At 58.5% G+C, this 22,650-nt stretch overlaps 3 protein-coding genes across 4 annotated transcripts; 1 reads left to right on the top strand and 2 right to left on the bottom strand.

Annotated features, from left to right (window-relative positions):
• The first annotated feature begins 341 nt into the window (after nucleotides 1-341).
• MPDU1 (mannose-P-dolichol utilization defect 1) lies at nucleotides 342-4,115 on the top strand. 2 transcript variants are annotated; one of them, XM_045983725.1, is made up of 7 exons: nucleotides 343-495; nucleotides 2,031-2,096; nucleotides 2,286-2,418; nucleotides 2,715-2,800; nucleotides 2,919-3,037; nucleotides 3,202-3,312; nucleotides 3,428-4,115. In XM_045983725.1, exons 1-7 carry the CDS (start codon nucleotides 393-395, stop codon nucleotides 3,548-3,550), a joined length of 741 nt encoding a protein of 246 aa, XP_045839681.1. In that variant the 5' UTR covers nucleotides 343-392; the 3' UTR covers nucleotides 3,551-4,115. The 2 variants fall into 2 exon arrangements, with proteins under 2 accessions (XP_045839682.1, XP_045839681.1); XM_045983726.1 differs by lacking the exons at nucleotides 2,919-3,037; nucleotides 3,428-4,115 and having other exon boundaries at nucleotides 342-495; nucleotides 2,715-2,858; nucleotides 3,202-3,316.
• Nucleotides 4,116-4,183: 68 nt separating this feature from the next.
• On the bottom strand, nucleotides 4,184-6,664 carry SOX15 (SRY-box transcription factor 15). The gene is made up of 2 exons (XM_045983727.1): nucleotides 5,030-6,664; nucleotides 4,184-4,513 (listed from the first exon to the last, which is right to left on the bottom strand). The coding sequence occupies exons 1-2, from the start codon at nucleotides 5,560-5,562 to the stop codon at nucleotides 4,345-4,347; spliced, it is 702 nt and encodes a 233-aa protein (XP_045839683.1). The 5' UTR covers nucleotides 5,563-6,664; the 3' UTR covers nucleotides 4,184-4,344.
• Nucleotides 6,665-7,057: 393 nt separating this feature from the next.
• On the bottom strand, nucleotides 7,058-21,494 carry FXR2 (FMR1 autosomal homolog 2). Its single transcript, XM_045985786.1, has 17 exons — nucleotides 21,044-21,494; nucleotides 15,369-15,421; nucleotides 14,915-15,008; nucleotides 14,232-14,303; nucleotides 13,987-14,135; nucleotides 13,650-13,743; nucleotides 13,083-13,199; nucleotides 10,848-11,018; nucleotides 10,587-10,665; nucleotides 9,949-10,058; nucleotides 9,662-9,748; nucleotides 9,142-9,364; nucleotides 8,784-8,981; nucleotides 8,494-8,694; nucleotides 8,303-8,398; nucleotides 8,063-8,163; nucleotides 7,058-7,753 (listed from the first exon to the last, which is right to left on the bottom strand). Exons 1-17 carry the CDS (start codon nucleotides 21,122-21,124, stop codon nucleotides 7,658-7,660), a joined length of 2,022 nt encoding a protein of 673 aa, XP_045841742.1. The 5' UTR covers nucleotides 21,125-21,494; the 3' UTR covers nucleotides 7,058-7,657.
• Nucleotides 21,495-22,650: the final 1,156 nt, after the last annotated feature.

The following is a 22,650-nucleotide window of genomic DNA, read 5'->3' as shown; positions in this document are numbered from 1 at the left end:
GGAGCCACGGCGCCCCCACCCAACGCCCTTCGGGAGACTCGAGTGCCTTCTCTCTCAACTTCGAACAACGTGGAGTAGGCCGGGGGCGGACAAGATGGCGCCGCGCAGCAGGCGCGGAGAAAGGCAGGAGGCTCCGTGTTGCCTCCGAACTGGAAGTGTAAACAAAGGCGCGATAGGAGGAACTGCGCAAGCGCGCAGCCCGAGCACGCCGTAAAATTCGAACAGGGAGGTTGCGTCTGAAACGTGGTCTCTCGGCGAGACCTATTTCACGCTGCTGAAGCGGGTGTGGCTGAAGAAAGAGCGGGGAACAGGGAGGGCGGAGGCCCAGATCGCGCATGCGCAGCGTCGGTCAATGGCGGCCAGGAGAGACGGGCGGAAGCTAGTTTTGCAACATGGCGGCCGAGGCAGACGGCCCGTTCAAACGGGCGCTGGTACCGCTTCTCTTACCTGAAAAATGCTACGACCAAATTCTCGTCCACTGGGACTTGCTTCACGGTGAGCTTTATTCGGCCTCCTATCAAAGCTCTGCTCGAGCGCCGTCGGCCATCAGTGGCGCGCGACTGCGGCCCAGGCGGCGGCCTCCCCTGCCGGGCTGAGCCGGGCGGAAGTCCCTGCTGAGGGGGCGGAAGTGTCTCGGCCTCCATAGACAGGGGCTCGCCTTGTATGGGCGGGCCGCGGCCGGGAGGGGTCGGTGGGCGGCGGCGGCGGAAATACTTCTTTATGAGAGTGAGAGATGGGAAGACTCGAGCAGCACGAAGCAGAGTCACAGCCTGACTATATCTCGTTCCCGTCTCCAGTACATCGATAGGATCCCCGGGTCCTGGGATGGAGCCCCGCACCGGGAGCCTGCTCCTGTCTGCCACTCCCCTGGCTCCTGCTTTCTCTGTCAAACAAATAAAATCTTTAAAAAGATGAAAAAGGATGAGTAGGCCTTGAGCAGATGCTTCAAGGCCTCTGAGGAGTCTGGGCTCCAGGAGCACTTCAGGGGCGCCTCCAACCCTCCACGTTTGCTCATGGTCTGAGCCTGGGGTGATCCCGCAGTGCCCCGACTGCGAGGCTCCCCTCGAAGCCCACTGCGGACGTCGATTCCCGTGGGAGACCGGCCCAGCCTGCCCTTGTCCCTTCCTGGTCCCCCACTGTGTGCTCCCGGGACCCGACTGGGTCGAGCTCCTTGGGCTACAGAAGGTGTGGGCCAGGGCCTACCTGAAGGGTAACGTGAGGTCCCTGAGCAGGGGGCAAGGGAGGAAGGGTTCAGGAATGAGTGGATTGGAGACAACTGGAGTGGATCGCCTGGGTTGCCCAGATGAGGCGAATGAACGATCTGTGGACTCCTGGGCATTGCTCAGCTTTGCACAGGGAAGCGATGGAGACTCTTGGAAGTCACACCAAGAAGTTTTTTTCTCCCATATTTTTATTTGACAGAGAACGTGCACATATACAAGCAGGGGGAGCCGCAGGGAGAGGTAGAGCAACATGGGGCTCGATCCCAGGACTCCGTGATCATGACCTGAGCCAAAGGCAGACGCTTAACCGACTGAGCCACCCAGGCACCCCGACATGGAGCAGTTTAGATGTAATCCTCACGCTAAAGCCTGTTTTGGAAAAGTCAGCTGACAGTGATAGGATTTGGAGCAGGAAGGCCCGGGCCTTTTGCACCCGCCACCAGACAGCCCCAGGCTTCCCTGTGTGGGTCTGTGTGGGTCTGTCCAGGTCTTTTTTTTTTTTTTTAATTTTGTTTATTTATTTGACAGACAGAGATCACAAGTAGGCAGAGAGGCAGGCAGAGAGAGAGAGAGGGAAGCAGGCTCCTTGCTGAGCAGAGAGCCTAATGCAGGGCTCGATCCCAGGACCCTGAGATCATGACCTGAGCTGAAGGCAGAGGCTTTAACCCACTGAGCCACCCAGGCGCCCCATCTGTCCAGGTCTTAAGGAGCAGTGGCAACCCACCACAGCGTGAAGAGCCTTTAGCCCTGGGCTGGGTTCGAGAGGTGTCCGTTCTGTTCTGTTTACTCCTTTTTTTCTCTTCTCAGTCCCCTGCCTCAAGATCCTGCTCAGCAAAGGCCTGGGTCTGGGCGTTGTCGCTGGGTCACTGCTGGGTACGTACTTTGTACCTTATCTTCTTTCCCTGCTGTCAGGTGGAGGGCGGACAGCTGAGATGCCAGAAACTGGGTGGGTCCGTGAACCGGAAGTGGAGGTCCAGGCTTCCCAGGCCGCTGCCTGGCTGGGGTGGTATGCTCCCGAGGGATGCACGCCCCTCATCCCTGGCCTTCTCTTCCTGTCTCTAGTAAAACTGCCGCAGGTGTTGAAAATCCTGAGAGCCAAGAGTGCCGAAGGGTTGAGCCTCCAGTCAGTGGTGCTAGAGCTGGTGGCGGTGACGGGGACCATGGTCTACAGCATCACCAACAACTTCCCGTTCAGGTGAGGGAGCCCACCCTGGGTCCCCAAGGGCGAATGTCCACACGTCTAGTGGGGGGTAGGGCGGGGCGGGTAAAAGGGTGGCCAAGCTTAAGCCCTTCTGGAACCCTGGCCGTCTTCTGTGGTCGTGACGAGAGGAGAGCACACCACGGACGGCCAGGACCTAGACGGAGTCTGTCCGGTGGGGGCTGAAGGACGGGGGGTCATCAGGGAACTGTGGCCCCACATGGAGGGCCATGGCGGCTTGCCCCGCCCCTTTCCAGACCCGCCTTTCTTCCTCCCAACTCTTGACTCTGCAGCTCGTGGGGTGAAGCCCTGTTCCTGATGCTCCAGACCGTCACCATCTGCTTCCTGGTCCTGCACTACAGGGGACAGACCGTGCAAGGTGCTGGGGTTCAGCCGAGAGCAGGCTGTGGCTCTTGCGGGCCCTGTCGGGCACTCCGGCCTGGGGAAGCCCGAGCACTGGAGAGGCTCAGCGGGACCCCTTACCTCCCTGACCCCAGGTGTCACCTTCCTAGCGAGTTACGCGCTGCTACTGCTGCTGCTGCTCTCCCCGCTGACGCCGCTGGCCCTCATCACCCTGCTCCAGGCCTCCAACATGCCTGCGGTGGTCGTGGGGAAGGTGAGGACCGGGAGCAAAGGAAGCGTGCAGGGTCGGGGCGGGGCAGGACCGCACAAGGAGCCGGGCGGGAGCCCCACGAGTGGGGGTGCGGGTGGACCGGCAGGGGCTGGCAGCTGTGACGGACACGGGGAGAATTCAGATGCCACCGTTCCCTTCTCCCCCAGCTGCTCCAGGCGGCCACCAACTACCAGAATGGACACACGGGCCAGCTCTCAGCCGTCACCGTCTTTCTGCTGTTTGCAGGGTCCTTGGCCAGAATCTTCACCTCCATTCAGGTGAGCGCCTCTTCTGCCCTCCAGGGGGCCCTAGAACCCTGCCCTTGCACGGTGGCGGGCTTGACGCGGCTCCTTCTCTGAACACTTTCTGGGTCCCTGGCGGTCTCTCTCGCAGGAGACGGGAGACCCCCTCATGGCGGGCACCTTCGTGGTCTCTTCTCTCTGCAACGGCCTCATCGCCGGCCAGCTCGTCTTCTACTGGAACGCAAAGGCCCCCCCCAGGAAGAAAGAGCAGTAGGGCAGAGCTGGCTCCTGGACGCGGTCTGGGTCTCTTCCAGTCGTCCCCCCAACCTCGGGGTCGTTCCCATCCGGACCAGCCTGCTGGTGGGACCTCTCCTCGTTCTTCATTCCTCTGCGGTCCTGACAGCCTTGAGCCAGGGTTTTAGTGGGAATGCATGTCCTCGGAAGGGACGGCCGTCAGGATTTCCAGGCTGACACTGCACGGCCCTGTGCGTGTACTAGTAACTCATTTAATCGTTCGCACACTTCTCCAGCAGCAACCCCCAGCTATTTAGGTATCTCTGGGGCCCAAGTCGGCCCTGAGCTCCCCCAGCTCCCCCTGTGGCCCTAGAGGGCAGAGTCTGCTGATGGAAACATCTGGGGGCCTGGAGCTTCTGCCTCCCTCCCCGGACCTGGTTGGGACGGCCTCCAGGACCCCAGTGCTGGCTGGGGGTGGGGCGGGGGGATGGAGAGTGACTCAGGCAGGGCCGCAGGGTGGGGTGAGGCGGTTCCTGCTCTGGCAGGTCCAGGCGGAAGGGAGTGGAGAGTGCTGGTTCCTGCTGCAGTGAGGGGGGAACAGACACGGGGCAATAAAGACGCCAAGACGTGGTTTAATTGTAAAAACTGTGTTCATCCTACAAAAAAAGTGTGTTTTCGGGGGGAGGTGGCAGCGGAGATGGGGACCATAGCACAGGCCTCCTCTGAACTGGGGTCCAACAGAGTTCTAAAGGAGGGTTTGCAGCTTGGGGGTGGGAGGTTCCGGGTGAAGACAAGAGGAGGGGGCCCTTCCTGGGAGGTCCGTGTCCACCAGGGTTAGAGGTGGGTCAGGGGCAGGGGCGACCCGGACAGGGGAGAGTTGTACGGAGTGGGAGAGCCTGGGGGGAGGTAGGGGCTGTAGTGGGGGAGCAGCTCTCCCTGGAGCCGGGGGTTACTCTGAGGAAGGGAGCACGGCGAGGTCGTCTCGGGTTTACAGTGGGAAGAGCTGCAGAGAGAGACAGACACCGGGGTTAGAGCCTATTCCAGGCTGGGAGGGGCCGGCAGGGCCCCCCACTCACAGGTTGGGGGGCTGGACCCGCTCTGGGCAACATAGGTACGAGGCCCCTGCTGTCCGGGCCCCACTGGATGGTGCCGTCAGGAGCAGACCCCGGGACAGCTTGGGAACAGCGGCGCGGCCCTGTCGGGGCACGCTCCGGAGGGCCAGCTTGCGTGCTGCGCCTGTTTCCCTCTTTTGGGGCGGGAGGCCAGGAAGGGGCAGAGTTGGGCCTGGCCGCTCCTTGGCCTGCGGGCAGGGAGAGGAAGCCGGGTCACAGGAGGGCCAGAAGCAGGGAGGAAACGGGAAATTCAGGTAACTAGAAACAGGATCACATCCTCGGGGCCAGCACTGCGGGGATGGGATGGAAACCCGGGGCCACCAGGGCACTGGGGAGTCCTCCCAGCTGGCTCCCCGCGACCCCAGAGTGGCCCCTGCCCTTCCTCAGCCCGCTTCCCAAGCGCTCACCCGTATCCGCCGGGCAGGTAGGCTGTGGAGTAGTTGGGCGGCTGGTACCCAAAGCCTCTGCTGCCCTGGGTGGTCGCGAACCCGGGGCCCCAGACCGGCCCGCCAGCAGCCACGCCGCCGCTCCCCGGGCCGAAGTGGGGCGCCGCGGCGCCCGAGCTCTTGGCCTTGCGCCGAGGCCGGTACTTGTAGTCGGGGTAGTCGCGCAGGTGCCGGGCGCGGAGCCGCTTGGCCTCTTCCACGAAGGGCCGCTTCTCGTCCTCGCCCAGCAGCTTCCACTGCGCGCCCAGGCGCTTGGAGATCTCCGAGTTGTGCATCTTCGGGTTCTGCTGCGCCATCTGGCGGCGCTGCGCGGAACTCCACACCATGAAGGCGTTCATGGGCCGCTTCACCTTCTCCAGGGGGAGCCCCCCGGAGACCCCTGGGCTCCCGGCGCCCTCCCGCTCCGGGCAGCCCGAGGGCGAGTTGGCAGGAGTCGCGGGGGCAGGAGGCTGCAGGCTCCAGACCTGCTCGTGGGAAGGGCCGGGAAGCGCCATGGGGGCGTGGGGCGGGGAAAGGAGGGGAGCCTCGAGAGGGCGTCCTGCACGCCCTCCCCTCCGAAGCGCAACGTCGGTGCTCAAACCCCGGGTCTTTAAAATGCAAGTATCCTCCTAGTCTCGAGTCGTTCCAAAGGAACTCGTGTCCCTAAAAAGTAGGCGTCGTCCCCAAGTTCAGAGTCCTGAGAACGGAGCCCCTGCTCCCAACCAATGAGGCGCACCTGGGAGAGCCGCCGCCGGACACCCGGCACGGAGCAGGCTGAGCGCTCGGCTCCCCGACGCCGCGAGGCGTCCGGCCCAGCCCGCCTGCCACCCAGGCGCGCCCGGCCTCCGAGCGCCCCGAGCAGTCCCCGGGCCCGGCCGCCACAGCCCCTCTCACCTGGTCTCAACTTCTGCGGCTGGCGGGTGGGCCAGACCCGGGAACGGCTTTTAACCAGACTCCTCCCCCCTCCCTCCCCGCAGACCGCGCCTCCTTAAGGGCGCCAACGTCCCCCCTCCCTCGGGCAAACCCAGGTGTCGCGTTCTTCCCAGCCCCCAACACTCCCCTCGGGGCACCACGCCCCCTCCCCACCCAAGACCCAGATGTCAGGCCTTCCAGCCCCGGGAGCACGCCTTCCCCTCCCTGCTGCAGCTCCGGCAATTTAAAGTCAATTCCTGCGCACAATGGGATGGAGCACCGGGGAATCAAAAGCCCCCAGGGTCACAACTGAGCGAGGAGGAAGTTGGGAACACCCCACCCCCTACCCCAACCCCTTTTCTAGTGCCTACTGCTCCTCAAAGCCCTGACCTGCCCCTGGGCTAAGACCATCAGGAGGCAGGCTGGTTCGGTTTCCTGAGTCATCCCAGCAGGTGCTCAGGTGGTGATTCAACCCCAGGTCCAGGTGAGCAGACTTAAGCCCTCCCGACGCTGGCCCCCAAGCCTCGGTTTCTCCCCGCAGGGTGCCCTCTGCAAACCTGAGTTTGAGGACAGGGAGCCCCCCAGGCCCCAGGACAACCCCCCCTCCACCACCCCCGGAGCAAGGGGTCAGCGGCGTGGGTCCCTGAGAAGGAGCCTGGACCCAGAGCGGAGGGCGGCCCCCCCTCCCCCCCGAGCCTCAGAGGGTCTCGAGGGAGCCCGGATCCCCGTTCTGCCCCAGGCCTGGGTAATCCGATTAGGCAGCCCGGCCTTGGCTCTCAGCCCTTCGAGGGACCGGCTCCAGCTCCCGCTCGAGCACCCCGCAGCAGCCCTACCTAGCCCGCTGTGACTCAGGGGAGAGGAGCGGCCCGGCCCGCTCCCTCTCCCAGCACACCCGGGGGGAGGGGAGAAGCACCAGGACAGGCCACAAGCCATTGGGCTCCAGACTAGAAAGGGACCTGGGCCTGGGAGACAGGAATGCCAGGAATTCCCAGAAGAGAAAGCAGGTGGGGAGAGAAAGGAAACGAGGCCGGGACAGGTCCATCTGAGAAGAAACTGACGGACCCAGCTGGGGACAAGGAAGGTGCAAGGAACCACAGAGCCATTTGGATTTTTTTATTCTCTTTTTAAATACTGTACAGTGAAAAATAAATACGCCTTCTCATCCACCAGACAAGGTTGGTCCCCCCTCCCCTGGGGGACCTTGTCACCCCCCTTCATACACACCCCTGGTTCTACTCCAAAACCTTCCCCATGCCTCCCACCCACTCACACCCTTACTATCCCCGTCTTCCACAGTGATGAGGCCCCAGAGATGGGGGGTACAGGATGGGAGGAGGGATAGCAGGGGAGCCCCCCTGAACTGTCGAATCTGGGTGGGTCGAGGAGCACCCCGCACCAGCAGGCGGAGGATGGGGGTGTTCAGAGAGATCGGGGCGTTAGAGGATAAAGGCACATCCAGTCTGATGGGGAAGGAGAGAGGCTCCCCTCACCCTGGGGGTAGGGCGGACAAGAGGGAGGGGGTATGACCCTGTTACACACCCCTCCACTAGCTCCTGGAGGTTGAGGGGGACCCAAGCTGCTGTGCCACCCCCCTCCCCCCTAGATAGAGCAGCTCCAGCGCAGGTCGGTCGGGCCTGGGAGGGCCACGGTGTGGGGCAGCAAGCGAGACGGAGAAGGGAGGGATGCGGGCCAGAGGTTTTATGAAACCCCGTTCACCAAACTACCCAACTCCAGGGGCGCGGAGAGCTCCCCATTCTCTGAGGGGCCCTTAGGAAGCTTGCTGACAGAGTCGCCCTGAGGGGAAGTGGGAAAGAAAAAAGGAGAGGAAGCGAGGAAGCCGGTCAGTAGAAATCCAGGCCGTGCCCCCCACCATCCTAGTGTTCCTGGCGGCCGGCACCCCTGGGGGGCTGGTCCCAGCACTGCCGCTCTAGCGACTCTCAGAGGAACCCAGAAAGTCCGAGCCAAACCTCCCTCTGTCCTACCACACCTTCCCTATTCCACACGCTTAGCCTAAACGCCATCAGACACGGGCTCCTCCGCCAGTCCCCTGCACGCCTGCCCCAGGAGGAAAGCGCGGCGGGTACGGGGACCCCGCCTGCCTACCTTCTGTCCCGAAAGAGAGTCCTCTGAGGGCTTAGTGCGTTCCAGGGGGGGCCGCTGGCGGCTCTGAGACTCTGCTCGGGAGATGTAGTCAGCCACGGTCACTGCGGGAGGCAGAGGACCCAGGGTTTCAGAAGGAAGCAGGTTTCCAGCTCTCAGACGCCCGCTAAGCCCCAACCCCTGGCAGAAGGCACCCCGTTCCCTCTGCCCTGGGGAAGGATGCGGGCACCGGCGTTCGCCGACCTGGCTGACGGTCCCCACTGATGGAACCATCCGTCCGGTTCCCACGGTTACGGCGGCGGCGGCTCCGGTTCCGACGCTGGGGTCTCGAGTCATCTTCTGTGGGGCAGAGAAGACCCAAGGGGCGCATCTCATCTCCCGTACCTCACTTCCTGCCGGGCTCGACCTCTCTAGACCCCCGGCGCAGCCCTTACCCAGGCCATTCTCTGTCATGCTGGGCCCGTCGGATTCCAGGCCTCCGTCCATGACAGTCCGGTCCTCATCCGTGCGGCGGCGGCGGGAGCGGCGGCGCCTGGCACTGGCTGGGGGGGGTTCCCCAGGCTCTGAGTCAACTGGGGGCTCTGGTTCAGAGGTGTCCAACAGGCTGTAGGGATTACTGTCGGGATCTTTCAGCACTGGTCGGAGGAAGACGAGAAGGCGGTTACGGGGCGTCTGCCGTCCCTCCTCCGGCCCACACCCCCAGCTGTCCCACACTGACTGGCACCTGAACTGATAGACGAAGCGTTGTATCTTGTGGCAGGCCGGGGGGCAGCTGGGGGTCCCCTACCCCGGCCCCCGATCGGCCGCCTCCGGCTTTCCTCTCCCCGGGTTGGGGGGTCCCGGTCACCCGGCCCAGCTCGGCTGGGCTCCTCCCTCTTCTCCGATTCGGTCTCAGAAGCTGTGGATGGGTCCGAGCTGGGGCCTGAAGGACACGGTGGGCTTCAGTCGGGGACCCTCGTCCCTGCCCGGGATCCATCCCGCAGCCAGTCCCACCTTCAACATGTCTGTCACCCCGTCCTCGAGATTCCACCAGGCCTGTAACGCCCCCCAAGCCCCCCTGCAAGGCCCGCAGCCTCGCTTACCATAGGCAGGCCCGCCCGTCCTCCGGCCCCGGCCGCGGCCCCCGTAGCTGCCCCCATAGGTCCGCGTGGCGTGGAGGGAGGAGGAGGAGCTCTCGTCGGTGGTGTAGCCGGCCTTGTCACTGCCCCCGCCGCCCCGCCCGCTGCCGGGAGGACGGAAGCCCAGTCCTATCTGCCGGAGCTGCTCGTCGATCTGCAGCCTCTCCAGGCGAAGCTGCTCCACCTCCTGGTGGGGCAAGGACAGAGAGAGGGACCAGAGGAGTGACTGGACCCGCGGACAGCCTCCCTCACGCCTGCTTCTTCGCCCTGACCGCCCCCAGCGACCTAAACTCTTAGAAACGTGACAAAGACGTGGGCTGAACAAGGAACACTACGCGACCCAACCCCACGGCCCCAAATCCCTGCTCCGAGGTTTCCGCTGTCCTCAGAGACAAGCGGGGCACCACCGTCCTAACCCCGTCCACCAGCGGCCCCGGCCTCCTCGCTGCACCCAGACCCTCCCGCCCCCCGGCCGCCTGGGTACCTGCAGGTAGGAGAGATGGTACTCCAGCAGGGCCTGGGCGTTGCTGATGCTCTCCCGGGTGCCCACGAATATGAAGGGAACCATGCCCTGCGGAGGAGACAGGGCGGAGGGTCAGCGGGACAGTCGGGCCAAGTACCAACACCACCCCGTCTCCTACAGAAGCTCCCCCAGGGGCATCACTCTGGGCTCTGCGCCTCCCATCCCCCACACCCCGGGAGCCCGCAGAGGAGGACCAGAGGACGCTGCCATCGGCTTCGGGAGGCGTCCTCAGGGGCAGTGCCCCGTACCTCCTCCCTGGGGTTCTTCTTGTCATTGTCACCTTCTACTCGAACTCGCACCACACCGGATTTATCCACGATCTCCTGGATCACTTTCCCGTTCTTTCCAATCACTTTCCCTGCATGGGTGAAGGAGGAATTAGGTTTTGGGTTTGTTTGTGTTTAAGAAAAAGAGTAAAAACAGAAAAAAATAGGGACGCCTGGGTGGCTCAGTTGGTTAAGCAGCTGCCTTCGGCTCAGGTCATGATCCCAGCGTCCTGGGATCGAGTTCCCGCATCGGGCTCCATGCTCGGCGGGGAGCCTGCTTCTCTGTCTCTGCCTGCCACTCTGTCTGCCTGTGCTCGCTCTCGCTCTCTCTCTCTCTCTGACAAATAAATAAAATCTTTAAAAAAAAAAAACAAAAAATAGAGAAGATAAACAGTCTTCCAGCTCCTATACCCGGATTCTGTTTAATTGTTCTCCTTCTAAGTCTCTGCTGATTCTCAGGACAAAACGCCACAATCCCCAGAAACCTGTTCGTCCGTCTTTGTCACTCTTCTGACGGACTGTCCGCTCCACCCTCGTGACACTGGAAGGCCCCGGGGGTGCCAAGCCCACCGCACTGGTCCCGCCGTGCTCTCTCCTAGGCGCACACACCCACGACTCACCAACAAGGTTCCTGGGCACTTGCACGGAGTCCTCGGAAAACTCCAGGTAGCTCCGGGCCTGTCGGCACGCCTCGGGAGTCTACGAGGGGAGGAGACGGGGGCTGTTACTCAGCCCCTGACCTTCCTGCCTCTCTCTGCCTTTGGGAAAGTGTGCTGCCACCTAAGTCGGGGAGGTCCCCGGGACGCGGACATCCTCTCCACTGAGCGCTCGCCCCTCTGTAACACCCCAAGGGCCCTCAAGCACAGCTGTGTTTCGCTGACCTCTCCATAGATGCGGAAAGTGCAGGTCTCTTCGCCCAGCTCGATGGCCGTCACCCCAGGTACTTTTCGGGCCTGCTGGATGTTGGCACCGTGAGTCCCGATGGCCAGTCCCATCAAGTCCTCTCGCACGGTGAACTCCTCCTGGAAGGCGGCCGCCAACTGCTTACTTGTCTGAAAGGAAAAGGCACGGTGGGTTCCCAGCGGCGGATCCCCAGACACCTGGCCCGGGCACCTGGCGCTCTGCAGGACCTCAAGGAGAGAACAATGTGTGGAACCGAACCAGAACCACCCTGGATCCACTGACCCCCGGGACCCGTGTGGAGGACTCAGGAACCGTTCTTCCGCCCCTACCTGCTGAACACCCATGGCTTGGCGGGGAGGGGAGGTACGTGAGGGCGGAGTTTGGGCCGGAACCATGGCTCTAATCCGACCTGGTTATGGGATCCAGAACACAGCACACTCTCAGGGTCTCTACTCTGTCATCTGCTAAACGGTTACGCCTGACTGACCGCACATCCCAGACTCTCAAGAGATTAAATAAGGTTGTAATGAATTAAAACTAAATAAAATGTGAAAGGCCCTTTCGCAAAGTAAATGCACAAGTAAAGAACTACATTACTCGAACCAAACTCGTATCAACTCCCAAAATAGTAAGCAGAAAGCAAGGGGCTGAGAAAAGCACAAAAGGAGCTACGGAACGGCACGCGCCACTTAATTTCCACAGCGGGGAGCTCGGGCAGGAAGACAGGGAAGGTTCTGGAAGAGGGAGTCCTAGGTAAGAAGCACCAAAGAGGAGAGAGATCTGAAAGGGGACGCTGCCGATCCCGATCCACTCCTCCTCACAAGACGGAAGAGACTGTACTACGGCAAGGGCTTCCCTTAGCCAGGAAGAAAGCGGACACAGAGGGACAACGCTGGGTGTTCAGAACAACTGGGTCACGGAGGGAGAGATCTACAGTGATTTACAAACGTCCTATGGAGAAGTCTGCCAAGGGTTTTATTCCTTAAACTGCCTGATGGGTACAACGGTACCTACCATGTCTATCTTTTTCCCTTACATGGGCGGTATTTCAGAATAATTTTAAAAAACGGGGGCGGGGGGGGGGGGGAACAAGCTCTCTCAAAATCAGACTTTGCACCAGTGCTGACTTGGCCATCTGTACTTTCTACGAGAGTTTTAAAACTTATTTATCTGAGAGAGAAACAGAGAGGCAGGGGAGAGTGAGCCAGCACGAAGAGGAGGGACTGAGGGAGAGAATCTGGACAGGCTCTGTACTGAGCGCCGAGTCCAACGCGGGGCCCAGTCCCAGCACTCTGAGATCATGACCTGAGCCGACTGAGCCGCCCAGGTGCCCCGTATCTGGCACTCTGTAGCCGCTGATCAATACAACCAGGTCCCAGGCGATCTGAAGTCTACTTTGGTCACCAGGGAACCAGAGCAGACATACTGTGTACCATGTCGGGGTAACGGTGAATTTTTAACTGCCAGCGCCCTGAGAAGTAGCGTCCCGGAGAAGGAAAGATCGCCACGCTCCACCATCTGCACAGGCTCAGAGAAAAGCCCCCCCAGATCAGGTCTCCGGATGAACAGAAATGGATGGGCGCACACACACCCTACTCGTGTGGGACAGGACCGCGCCTAGGGGAAGGGAATCGGACCTTCCTAAGGTATCAGAACTCAGAAAGGCCTCGGAGAAATGTTGTGGTCTAACTACCTCACTGTCACAGAGATCAAGCTGAGTGGAATCAAATGATCTGCCAAAGCAAGACGTGGGATTTCACGGCCAGAGAGGTCTTTCCAGCATATAAACAGTTCTCCAATATACCCCGCCGAAGCGGTTTGATTCAGAAGTGACCTGGGGGAGGTGACCTGGGGAGATGACCTGGGGGGGGTGGTGTCCTGGGGGAGGCCGCTGGAGGTCAGGACCACCCCCTCCTCTTCTACTTCTAGAAAGCGGCCCTGGTGGACGTGTTGTAGCCACCGCGCTTTCAAGCAGAATTTCCCTTGATCAAAGGGCGCCGTGGTTAAGAACAGAGTCTGAAAACAACCGTACTACCGGAACCCGACGGAGCCCGGCATCTGGAGAAGTCTGGGCTCAAACAGCAGACCCAGCTTTAAAGGCCCAGAAAGACCTTCGTCTTTTTGTTCTGGGGACACACGAGCCGGGGTAGCGGGTAGGACAGGCAGGGGTGACAACGGCGCCGTTCAGCACCAGCAGCGCGGCCCGGGCTCACCTCCAGGTGCTTGGTGGCTTCTTCGTTGCGCGACATGAGCAGCAGCTTGGTGCGCAGGCTCCGGAAATGCATGTCCCCCAGTAGGGACGCCCGCTTCACAGGCGCTTCTGTGGTCGACTGGGGAGAAACCAATGGAAAAGTCATTCAAACGGACCTGGAACACACACCGGGGAAGGGCGGGAGCTGGGAATTAGGACGCCTGAGTCTCTGGGAGAGGACAGGGGTTAAGAAACGAAACGAGAGAAGAGGAAAATCATCGTCAGTCTCACAAGGGCCTACTATCTGGGCACCTAAGGGAAGGGACTTTAGACGGGAGAACTGTACGGTGTATCTCCTGAGAGCCCAAATACACAGGCCCGGTCCAGCCCAGACTGTGCCGTGGTGGCCAGACTAAGAAACAAAGGCAGGCCAGCCAGGGGACTACCCGGGCCCGCAGGGTCAGGAGCTGTAAGAAGCCTTCTTTGACAAACAAGCACATCTGAACTCCTTCCGTTCTACAAAGGAGTTCAAAGGGGAGAAGGAAAAATCACTGAAGGGGTTTACGTGCGAGTCAGGCAGGTAACTCACCAGGATGAAGAGCTCACTATTCGTGATGTTGAGAAAGATGCAGTTGGCGCCCAACGCTTTCTTGAACTCTTTGTGGACGTTTTCGTTGGAGCAGCTGCCGAGAAAGAAGGGTGCTCAGCGGCACAGTGCGGAGTGGGGGGAGACAGGGACAAAACCAGAAAAGAGGAAGGACCGCAGTGAGAGAACAGGGCTGAAGAAAGCAAGGAGCTGGGAGCCAGCAGGGCTTCGGAGGCCCAAGGGAGCAGGAGGGAAGACGGACACTAGGAGTGGGGCCCGGGAGAAGGAAGGGCAGACAGGAGGACCGCCAAGGGGCCCTGCCCCGACATCCCTAACTCACGCCTCTCTCAGATCCTCAGGCACAGCCATGGTGACCTTGAAGAAGCTGCCTTTGGTTGCGAGGGGATTGGGATTCACGGGCCGAAGCCGTTCCAGGGTGACAATCTCATTGTACGTGGCATCGCAGGCAGCATATTCGATGACATAGAACTGGCAGAAAGAAAGAAGGGAAGAAACAAGCGTGGATGACCTGCAGGTCGGCCTCCCGCCTTCCCGTGACGACAACACGCACGTCCCATCACTCACATCTCCCTTCATCATTCGCACCCGGGCCAGCCACCAGCCGCACGGTTCTTGCTCGTTGGCTCGAGAGTACACCTGACGGCGGAAAGAGAAGAGACACTGAGCCATCTCAGAACATCGGAACGAGACAGGCGTTCGGACACTTGGGAGACCCATTACACAGAAACAACGGGACACTTGAGAAAGGAGCTCACTGAAAGCCAGAGGGCGCGGACACCGGAGACGGAGGGAAAGTGACTGCCCTGAAACGGGGAAGCTCCCGACAGTTCGACCACGACCGTGACCAACGGGGAAGCGGGGTACTTCTCCTGCACAGCCTACCAGGCCGGGTGCAGCAGCTTAGCGCGGGAAGGAAGGAGAATGAACCAACCAGCAGGGAGCCTCGGACACTAGAATCAGGGTGAGGGAGACGCGGAATCCTGGAAAAAGTGACATTTCTAAAGGGCAAAGCACGGGCGCCTGGGTGGCTCCGTTGGTTGAGCAACTGCCTTGGGCTCAGGTCATGACCCCGGAGTCCCCGAATAGACAGCATCGGGCTCTCTGCTCAGTGAGAGTCGGCTTCTCCCTCTGAGCCTCCCCTCTCTCATTCTCTCTCTCAAATAAATAAAACCTTTAAAAACTAAATAAGTAAAAACGAGAAAAAAAAAAAAAAAAAAAAAAAAAAGGGTGGAACCGGCGGCCCTTACCTCCACTTCATCCCCTTCTGTGATCTCTTTATCATAGTCGGCTGGAGGCGGCAGCCGGACGTCCCCGAAGGGAATCTGTCTCTCACTCTGCCAGCTGCAGGGGAAACAGGGACACGAAAGCTACTCAGGCTACTGTGGTTGTCCATGTCTTCAGGAAGGGGTTACTGCCTCTGCTGGGCAATTCCCACCCGCCCTGGTGATGAGAGGCTACATTCCAGGCCCCGCCCCAGAGTGGTGTCTTTTCTTTCCCTAGAATCTAACTAAATACTAAGTCAAACGTCCCCCACCCTCACCAAGGTTTGGCCCGCTCCTCTCCTGGGATCCATATGAGTTGGCCACCCAAAGCCCTGGCTCTCCCCAGCCTATTACATGCCTCATAGGACTCAGCTGCCCCCTCTTCTCCACTCTCCTTCTAGGACCTAGTATGCTGGATTCTCTATTCCCAAGGTCTTACTTGTTTTCAAAGTAGATGGTGACAGAGTCTTCATGAACGTCCTTCACAAAGCCCTAGGACAGATTGTAGAACAAAGTGAAAAAGACAGACAGACAGACAGACAGTGGCAATTTAACACCACCAAGGGCACAGAGACAGAGACCGTTACCTTGAGTTTTAGACAGGGACACAAGCCATCCAAAGACAAGGCCAGAAAAACCCGTACTGGGTAAAGAGTAGGAAGGGGCACGGAGGCAGAGACAAAGGAAACGATACTGACATGGCGTGAGAAGTGGCAAAACCCAGAGTAAGATGACACAAATTCAACAGAACCACCGCGCGCCCGAGAACAGCCTGGAAACAGACAGGTCTACTATGGCTCCCAGAGGGGCCTCCCTATCTTTCTGCCTCCTGTTGTGCTGAGCAACTTGCCAGAGTTCAATTAAAATGCCAGCCACACTCAGCAAGGCTAAGAATATCCCATGAGAGTGCGAGGCCGTCCTGGGACACCTAGAGGACAGCAGGCTCCGCCGAGAGAGACAAGGGTCTAGCTCCCCAGCGGCAGCAAGAGGCCTGAGCAAACCTGGGCCTTCATGGGTCCTACAGAGCACTCAGAGCACTGATGATGTTCAAAGCGATGACCACGATTTACAGAAGGGAAAGCCAGGACTTTGGAGATGTGAGATTTCTTAATGCTAGACTAGGACACACTACTACGAATCTGAAAAAGATAAAAGAACCCCCAACTCAGACGACACGAGAAAGGAACAAGGACGCCTGCATATCCGGTCCACCTCCTACTGTCCATGTCCTCACTGAAGAAGCCAAAGCTATGGGCTCAGCTGTGCTCCTGATTTTTCTACCTTCTCTAGTCCTCACACACTTAAGTTCAGGGATCGCTAATTCTGAAAGTCCAAGTTGTCAATCTGTTCTTTTACAACTGAGCTTTTGGCGTCCTAGCTAAGAAATCTTTGCCGAATCCAACCCCACAAAGCTCTCTCCTATTTCTTCCACAAGTTTCATAGTTTTTATTTTACATTTAGGTCTACGGTCGCTTTGATTTAAATTCTGTACGTGGCGCAAGATATGATCAGAGCTCATTTTTTACCCACGGACAGCCAGTCTGAGCACCACTTGTTGAAAAGACAGCCCTGTCTCTACCGAACTGCCTTTTCACTTCTGTCAAAACCCGGGAAGCACAAATTACTGTATTACTGACAGAAAGCAGATCGGTGGTTGACAGGACTTTCGGGAGTGACGGAACTATCTTGACTGTGATGATGGTGTGACACAGCTACAAAGATACGTAGACAGGGATCTGTGTCAAAAACCTAACAAATCACACTTTGAACACATCTACTTCATTGTTTCTGTCTCCATAAAGCTGTTAACAAAAAGCGAGGGGTTGGGGCACCTGGGTGGCTCCATGGGCTGAAAGTCCGAGACTTGGTTTTGGCTTCGGTCATGATCTCAGGGTTGTGGGGAGCAGAGTGCTGGGCTCCAGGTTCCGAGGGGAGTCTGCTCAGGACTCTCCCTCTCAGCCCCATCAAGTAAATAAATCTTTAAAATGAAAAAAATTGGTGGGGTGCCTGGGTGGCTCAGCAGGTTAAAACCTCTGCCTTCAGCTCAGGTCATGATCCCAGGGTCCTGGGATCGAGCCCTGCATCGAGTTCTCTGCTTGGCAGGGAGCCTGCTTCCCCCACTCTCTCTGCCTACTTGTGATCTCTGTCAAATAAATAAATAAAAACTTAAAAAATAAAATGAAATGAAAAAAATTGGTGTTTCGGAAGGCTAACACACAAGAACTCTTCCTGAGCTCAGCCGCTAGGCACAACAGCTGAGCTTGGGAGAAGAAACGCGGAAAGCGCACACCCGCATCATTCCCACCCCAACCAACTGGTCAAAGGTGGGTTTACCCCACTGCTGTTGGCTTGCAGTGGGAAAATCTAACCCCGAATTTTACTCTTGCTACCAGCGGGCCATCCTTTTCTTTCGGGATCAGATCTCATTCTGGTCCCTCGCTAGGCAGACCTTTACTGTGGCCCAAGGTGCCCGGCCTCCTCCTCAGCCAGTGCTTCCCTTTCCTCTCCACTCCCCAGGTTTCCTCCGCTCTCGGTTCCCTGCACCCCGCCCATGCCTACTACTCCGCACACAAGTCTCCTGGGGCACTTTTGTCCCTCACTAGTGCCCGAGACCTTCTTCCCTTTTAGGTTCTTCTCTTAGCTCCTTCTTCATCGTCTTCCTCCTTCCCATAACCTTGAACATGGCATCCCTTTCATTTCTCCCTTTCTGAGGGTCTGTCTGGATTTCCAGAAACATTTCAACCAGCCTCTTCCGCTGACTCTATCCAATTCTTTCCCCCAAATGCCAGTCTCCAAACTGGAAAAACCGTCTGAGTTAGCTATTCTCAAAACATTTCAGCCATGAGATAAAGGGAAGAGATAGAAGAAAATCTTGTCTGTTTCTCTGCGAAGAGGTTCCCGTTCCTGACCCGCTCCCTCACGGAGGATGCGCCCGAGGCTCCAATCCAGCTCTCCCCCAACATGCCAGGGTTGGCCCCCAGGCGGAGAGAGCACTAACACCCCGTTTTTGTTTTCGGTTGCAGCTCCCATGATCCATCCCCAAGGCAGAAATGCAGAGCTCGGAATGTTTTCCCTCCCATTACTCCGCAGTTCAACCGAACGCCACACTCTTCCACTTCTCAGGTCTCCTTCCTTCACGTGTTCTCCAGAACAAGCTTTCTCCTCAACGTCGTATTCCCGCCTAGTCGCCGCTTCTTAACCTCACCCACATCACCCGTGTTTTCCCTCCAAAGACACCAGGGGTGGAACGTGAGTCCACGCTCAACAAGGGGACAGGCAGGTGAGGCCAGGGGCAGGTGAGTCAGTCTAGAAAGCCAACGAGATCCAAAGAACGACTCAATTCGGTGGCTGCGGCATATCCTGGCTGTGGCTTACAGGGCCTAACCAGAAAGAGGGAGAGTGGCCCCAAATTTCCAGATACCCAGATAGGAAATTAGTCCCCACCTCCGCCCTATCTTCTAGTCCTGGGCTCTCAAAAGAAAGGAAGGAGTTCTAGGAGAAAAGCTGGATGGATCTGGGTAAAAACCAGAGGTCGAAGACGAGGATGTTACACTCCTTAAGGCAGGAATGGGAATATGGTATCAGTCAAGGTCTGCGAAGCCGGATGACTGCGCCCTGAAAGGTGACCAGACACTTGGGAGAATACAACTTAGAGAGTAACACAGTATGCCGGCAGAAAAGGAGGCAGGCGGTGGTGGGCCAGCCACTGGGTAACGGAGATCCCAGACCTGCCACGTGCAGGGCCTTCGTGGAAGAAGAGGCACAACACGACCCAATTCTGAGACAGGAGAAGGGGCCTTCCCAAATGTATAGTTCCAGAAGCAACGTAAACACTTCTTGACCCACACCAAAGTTTGCTGAGTCATGAATATTAAATCAGTAGCAAGGTCAGAATGGCCAAGTATCTATATAGCACTGAGAGTTGAAGAAAGATTAGTTTGAATTTAGGGATTTATTGTTGTTTTTAACTGAGCCACAAGGCAGAAAATGCTAATGTGGCCACAACACAGAATCCACATCACCTGGCTTTCAGCTCGACTCCGAACTCAGCTTTCTGATTCAAAGCATCCTGTCCCTAATTCACCCAAGTTTATCACTGCCAGAGCCCACAGGGGAAAAGGGAAAGATTCAGAGAGATTCTGTCGGACACGTACACATGGAAAGGGAAACATCTCCCTTCCCATCCATCCCAGTTAATCCGAAGTGGATACCAATCTTTCCCAGCTCTGCTTAGTGCCTGCTTCCTAGAACAAAACCAAATCTCATATCTCCATCTCCAACTCAATTTAAGAACCCAGAATTGAGGGGTGGGGCACACCCAGATGAAGGCCAAGATACTGGGGGAAAATGGTTCTCAAATCCTACGAGGAAGGGCATTTCAACAAAGGCAACACCGAGTCTGAAGGAAAAGGATACAAGAGACAAACGTGATCTATCAGAATCAGAAAGGAATTAGAGACTTTTGCCAAAGAAAACAGAAACGCTAAGGAGGCAGCTAGAAGAAAAAGTATTCTGAGTTAGGAAAGTATGCAGAAAAGAGTGATCAGAAGCTTCCTCCAGACAGGGAGCAAGGCGGTTCCTGGAGGGTATACGAGTTTTAGGTAAAAACTCGAAGACTTAGGTTGACAGGATAAGTCAAGACAGAGAGATAACGGTTGCCACAGGCGCTGAAGAGAAAAAAATCTGGTGAGGGAAGCCGGGCCGAACTGGAGGCGTTTAGGGTGGGTGAAAAATCACTACCCTCCTCTGACCCGCGGAAGCCAGGGCAGAAGCCTTCTACAGCAAGGGCGAAGACGAGACCCTTCCAGTGACAGGACTTCATGGGGAAAGAGCTGGAGAAAGTCACCTCCAAGGGCATGAAGGTGGAGAGTCTTTTACAGGAGAAAAGGCCCGAAAGGAAGTGGAAGAAAGGGGGCTCTTCTCCCTCGGGATAACGAGGTACCCCAGCTCCGGCTCCTCGGGGTAAAATGAGAAGACAGGAATCAGAGAACTCTCTGCCACGATGTCAAGCCTAAAGTCCAAAGAGGTTCAAAAATAATGACAGTTACACAAAGAAGAATCCCTGAGACGCAAGAGGGGGGTCTCACTGTCTGGCTTCACCCAAATGGGAGACACCATCCTGGGAAATGACTTTGGAATACAGAAGGTGGCAGTAACAGGACTTCTAAGGGACCAAATCCTGGCAAGGGAACAGTGGAGGCGAGCAGGGACCCTTTGAAGACGGATCCCCTCCTTCAGAGAAAGGTTATCACTCCCAAACGGAGCGAGTTGGCCAGAAGTATTCGAGAAGCCGAAATCCTTCACAAGACCGCCGCCTGTGATCCCCTGATCAGAGATTACAAACGTGGGGCTTACCCTGCTCCAGAGAAGAAGCTACGGGGAGGATCTAAAGACAGCTGAGGTCGCCCCCCGGAGAACCCCGCAGGCCAGCTGGCGGCGGGGTAAAGGGGTGGGGTGAGAGACTTGGGAAAAGATGCCACCTTACGGCTAGGAGGCAACTTGACGGCTTACAACCCAGAGTTGCTGAGGTCAAAGATAGCAAATGTCATAAATGGATTTTGACCGTTTCTCCTTGGGTTGGGAGCAGAAATGCAGCATGGAAGTGGGGTGAGCCTTCCAGAGCCGGGAGTCAGAGGCCTCTCCGAGCGAGATGAAAGGATCTAATATGGGACGGCCTTCCCAAGGGGGCAATAGGGAAGAATAAAGAGAATTCTCCATGTGCTTGGACCGCGGTGGGGGGGCGTGATTAAGGTCTAAGGTCTGTCTTCCACCGGGGAAACAAGTCCACGAGAAGCTGGGAAAATGGGGTCTCCCGCGTGGGGGGGCCGGCGGGGGGGGGGGGGATGCGGACGCTGATCCGAGCACAATAATGCCCCGACGTTCGTTCTCTCCGAGACCGGGGTGCAGAGCAGGTGTAACCGACAGAGGGGCCGGAAATACGAGGAAGGGGGCTCACTTGCAGAGGTCTCCCCAGCAGGACTGCGCGCGGGAGCGGGGTCTGGGGCTCGAGGCGTCAGGACTGGGCTCCAGAAGCGCGATCCCGCCCTACTGCCCCCCTCCCTGGCGGGAGCCAGGGGCCGCACACGGGTGTCCCCAGCCGGCGCGCCGCCTCACCTTGTAGAAGGCCCCGTTGGAGCCGCGCACCTCGACGGGCAGTCCCGGCTCCACGTCCCCCCCGGAGGCCAGGCCGCCCATGGCGCCGCCGCCGCCGCCGCCTCCGACTGCCCCGGCGGCGGCTGCAGCGGCGGTCTGAGTCCGGGCCGGGCCAGGCCCCCGGCGTCTCCCCGGGGGAGGAGCCGGAGGGGGAGCCGCGGGGGGCGGGAGCCTGGCCGGCCCCACGGCGGCCCTGCCACAGCCAACGAGCAGGGGGCCGGGGCCGGGCCGCTCCCCGTCCGCCGCCGCCGCCTTGGTCTCCGCCACCGTGAGGGAAACGGCCGCCGCCGCCGCTGCCTTCGTCACCTCAGCTTCCGCCTGCCGCCGCCCCCGCTGCTGCCTCAGTCCCGGGACCCGCTGCTGCCGCTGCCGCTCCACGGCCTCCACCTCCCCCTGCCGCCGCCGCCTACTGCGCAGGCGCACCGTGCACCCGCCCGCCGCGCGCGGGGCCCCGAGGGCCACGGCGCAGGCGTCAAGGCTGGCGACCCAGCTCGCGCTCGCCAGCGCATCAGGGCTTCCACACTCCCTTTCGCTCTCGCGCGCCCCCTCCTGGTCGCTTGCTCGCGCCTGCGCAGAACGAGATGCCTCTCTTTCTTCGCCACCCCCCCCTCCCCCGCCCACATCTCTTCCTTTCCCCGCCCCACAACACTGAGAGCTGACCAATCGTGCGGAGGGAGGGGCCGAGCCCACTCGGTCGGATTGGATTTCTGCCGCTCCTGGTCAGGCCACACCCACTTCCCCGCCGCCAGCGTCCCCGGGCTGGGGCATGTTCTGGATGGGCATGCGCCTGGGTGACTGCTTGGTCACTTTCCCCACCTTTGTCTTTCTTGGTGCGCACGCTCCAAAGGAAAAAAAAAAAAAAAATTAAAAAAAAAAAGAAAAGAAAAGAGGAGTCTAAAGGCCAAAAAAAAAAAAAAAAGGAAGACAAAGCCTGGGGCGCATGCGCCGGGCTTAATCGCGCTCACGCTGGTGTAGACTCTTAGGAGCATCTCTAACTCCCGCTGTAGATTTAAGAGCCGCGTTCCTGCCCTGAGAAGTCGGTCGTGCGTGCAATGAAAGGTTAAAGGATAATTTCAAGGCGGTACCAAAAAGCAAAGGCAACTTAGATTAGCGCAAGATTTGATGTCCAAATGCTGAGGAAATTCAAAATAGGAAAAAATATGGAGTAAGAGGGTAGTCCCGAACTAAGATAAGAACTTGGGTTGTAGAGATGAATATAAAAGTAGCACAGAAGTTAGAACCGTGTTGCGCATTTAATCACTTAGCAAGTATGTATTTCGCCCTCACTGCGTTTCCAGTGGCTGTGTGCTAAGCGCTAGGGATGCAAAGACACGATGTCAAAACAAGGATTTTATGATGCCTCGGGAAGGAGGGGACAAGCAAGTTAAACCAACTCACAAGTAAGTGCACAGGGTTGGACTGAAGGTGTGATAGAGATAAGGACTCGGTATGAAGGGAATCCCGAGGAGACAATGATCCGGGGTTCTTCCAAGAGCGGGGGGAAGACGAAGTTTCAAGAACTGAGATGTGAGGCCTGAGCTGGAGGAAACATGCGGTAAGAGTATTCT

This window comes from Meles meles, chromosome 18, assembly GCF_922984935.1.
Source record: "Meles meles chromosome 18, mMelMel3.1 paternal haplotype, whole genome shotgun sequence".
Classification (NCBI taxonomy): Eukaryota; Metazoa; Chordata; class Mammalia; order Carnivora; family Mustelidae; genus Meles; species Meles meles.
This window is presented reverse-complemented; position numbering and strand designations above follow the sequence as displayed.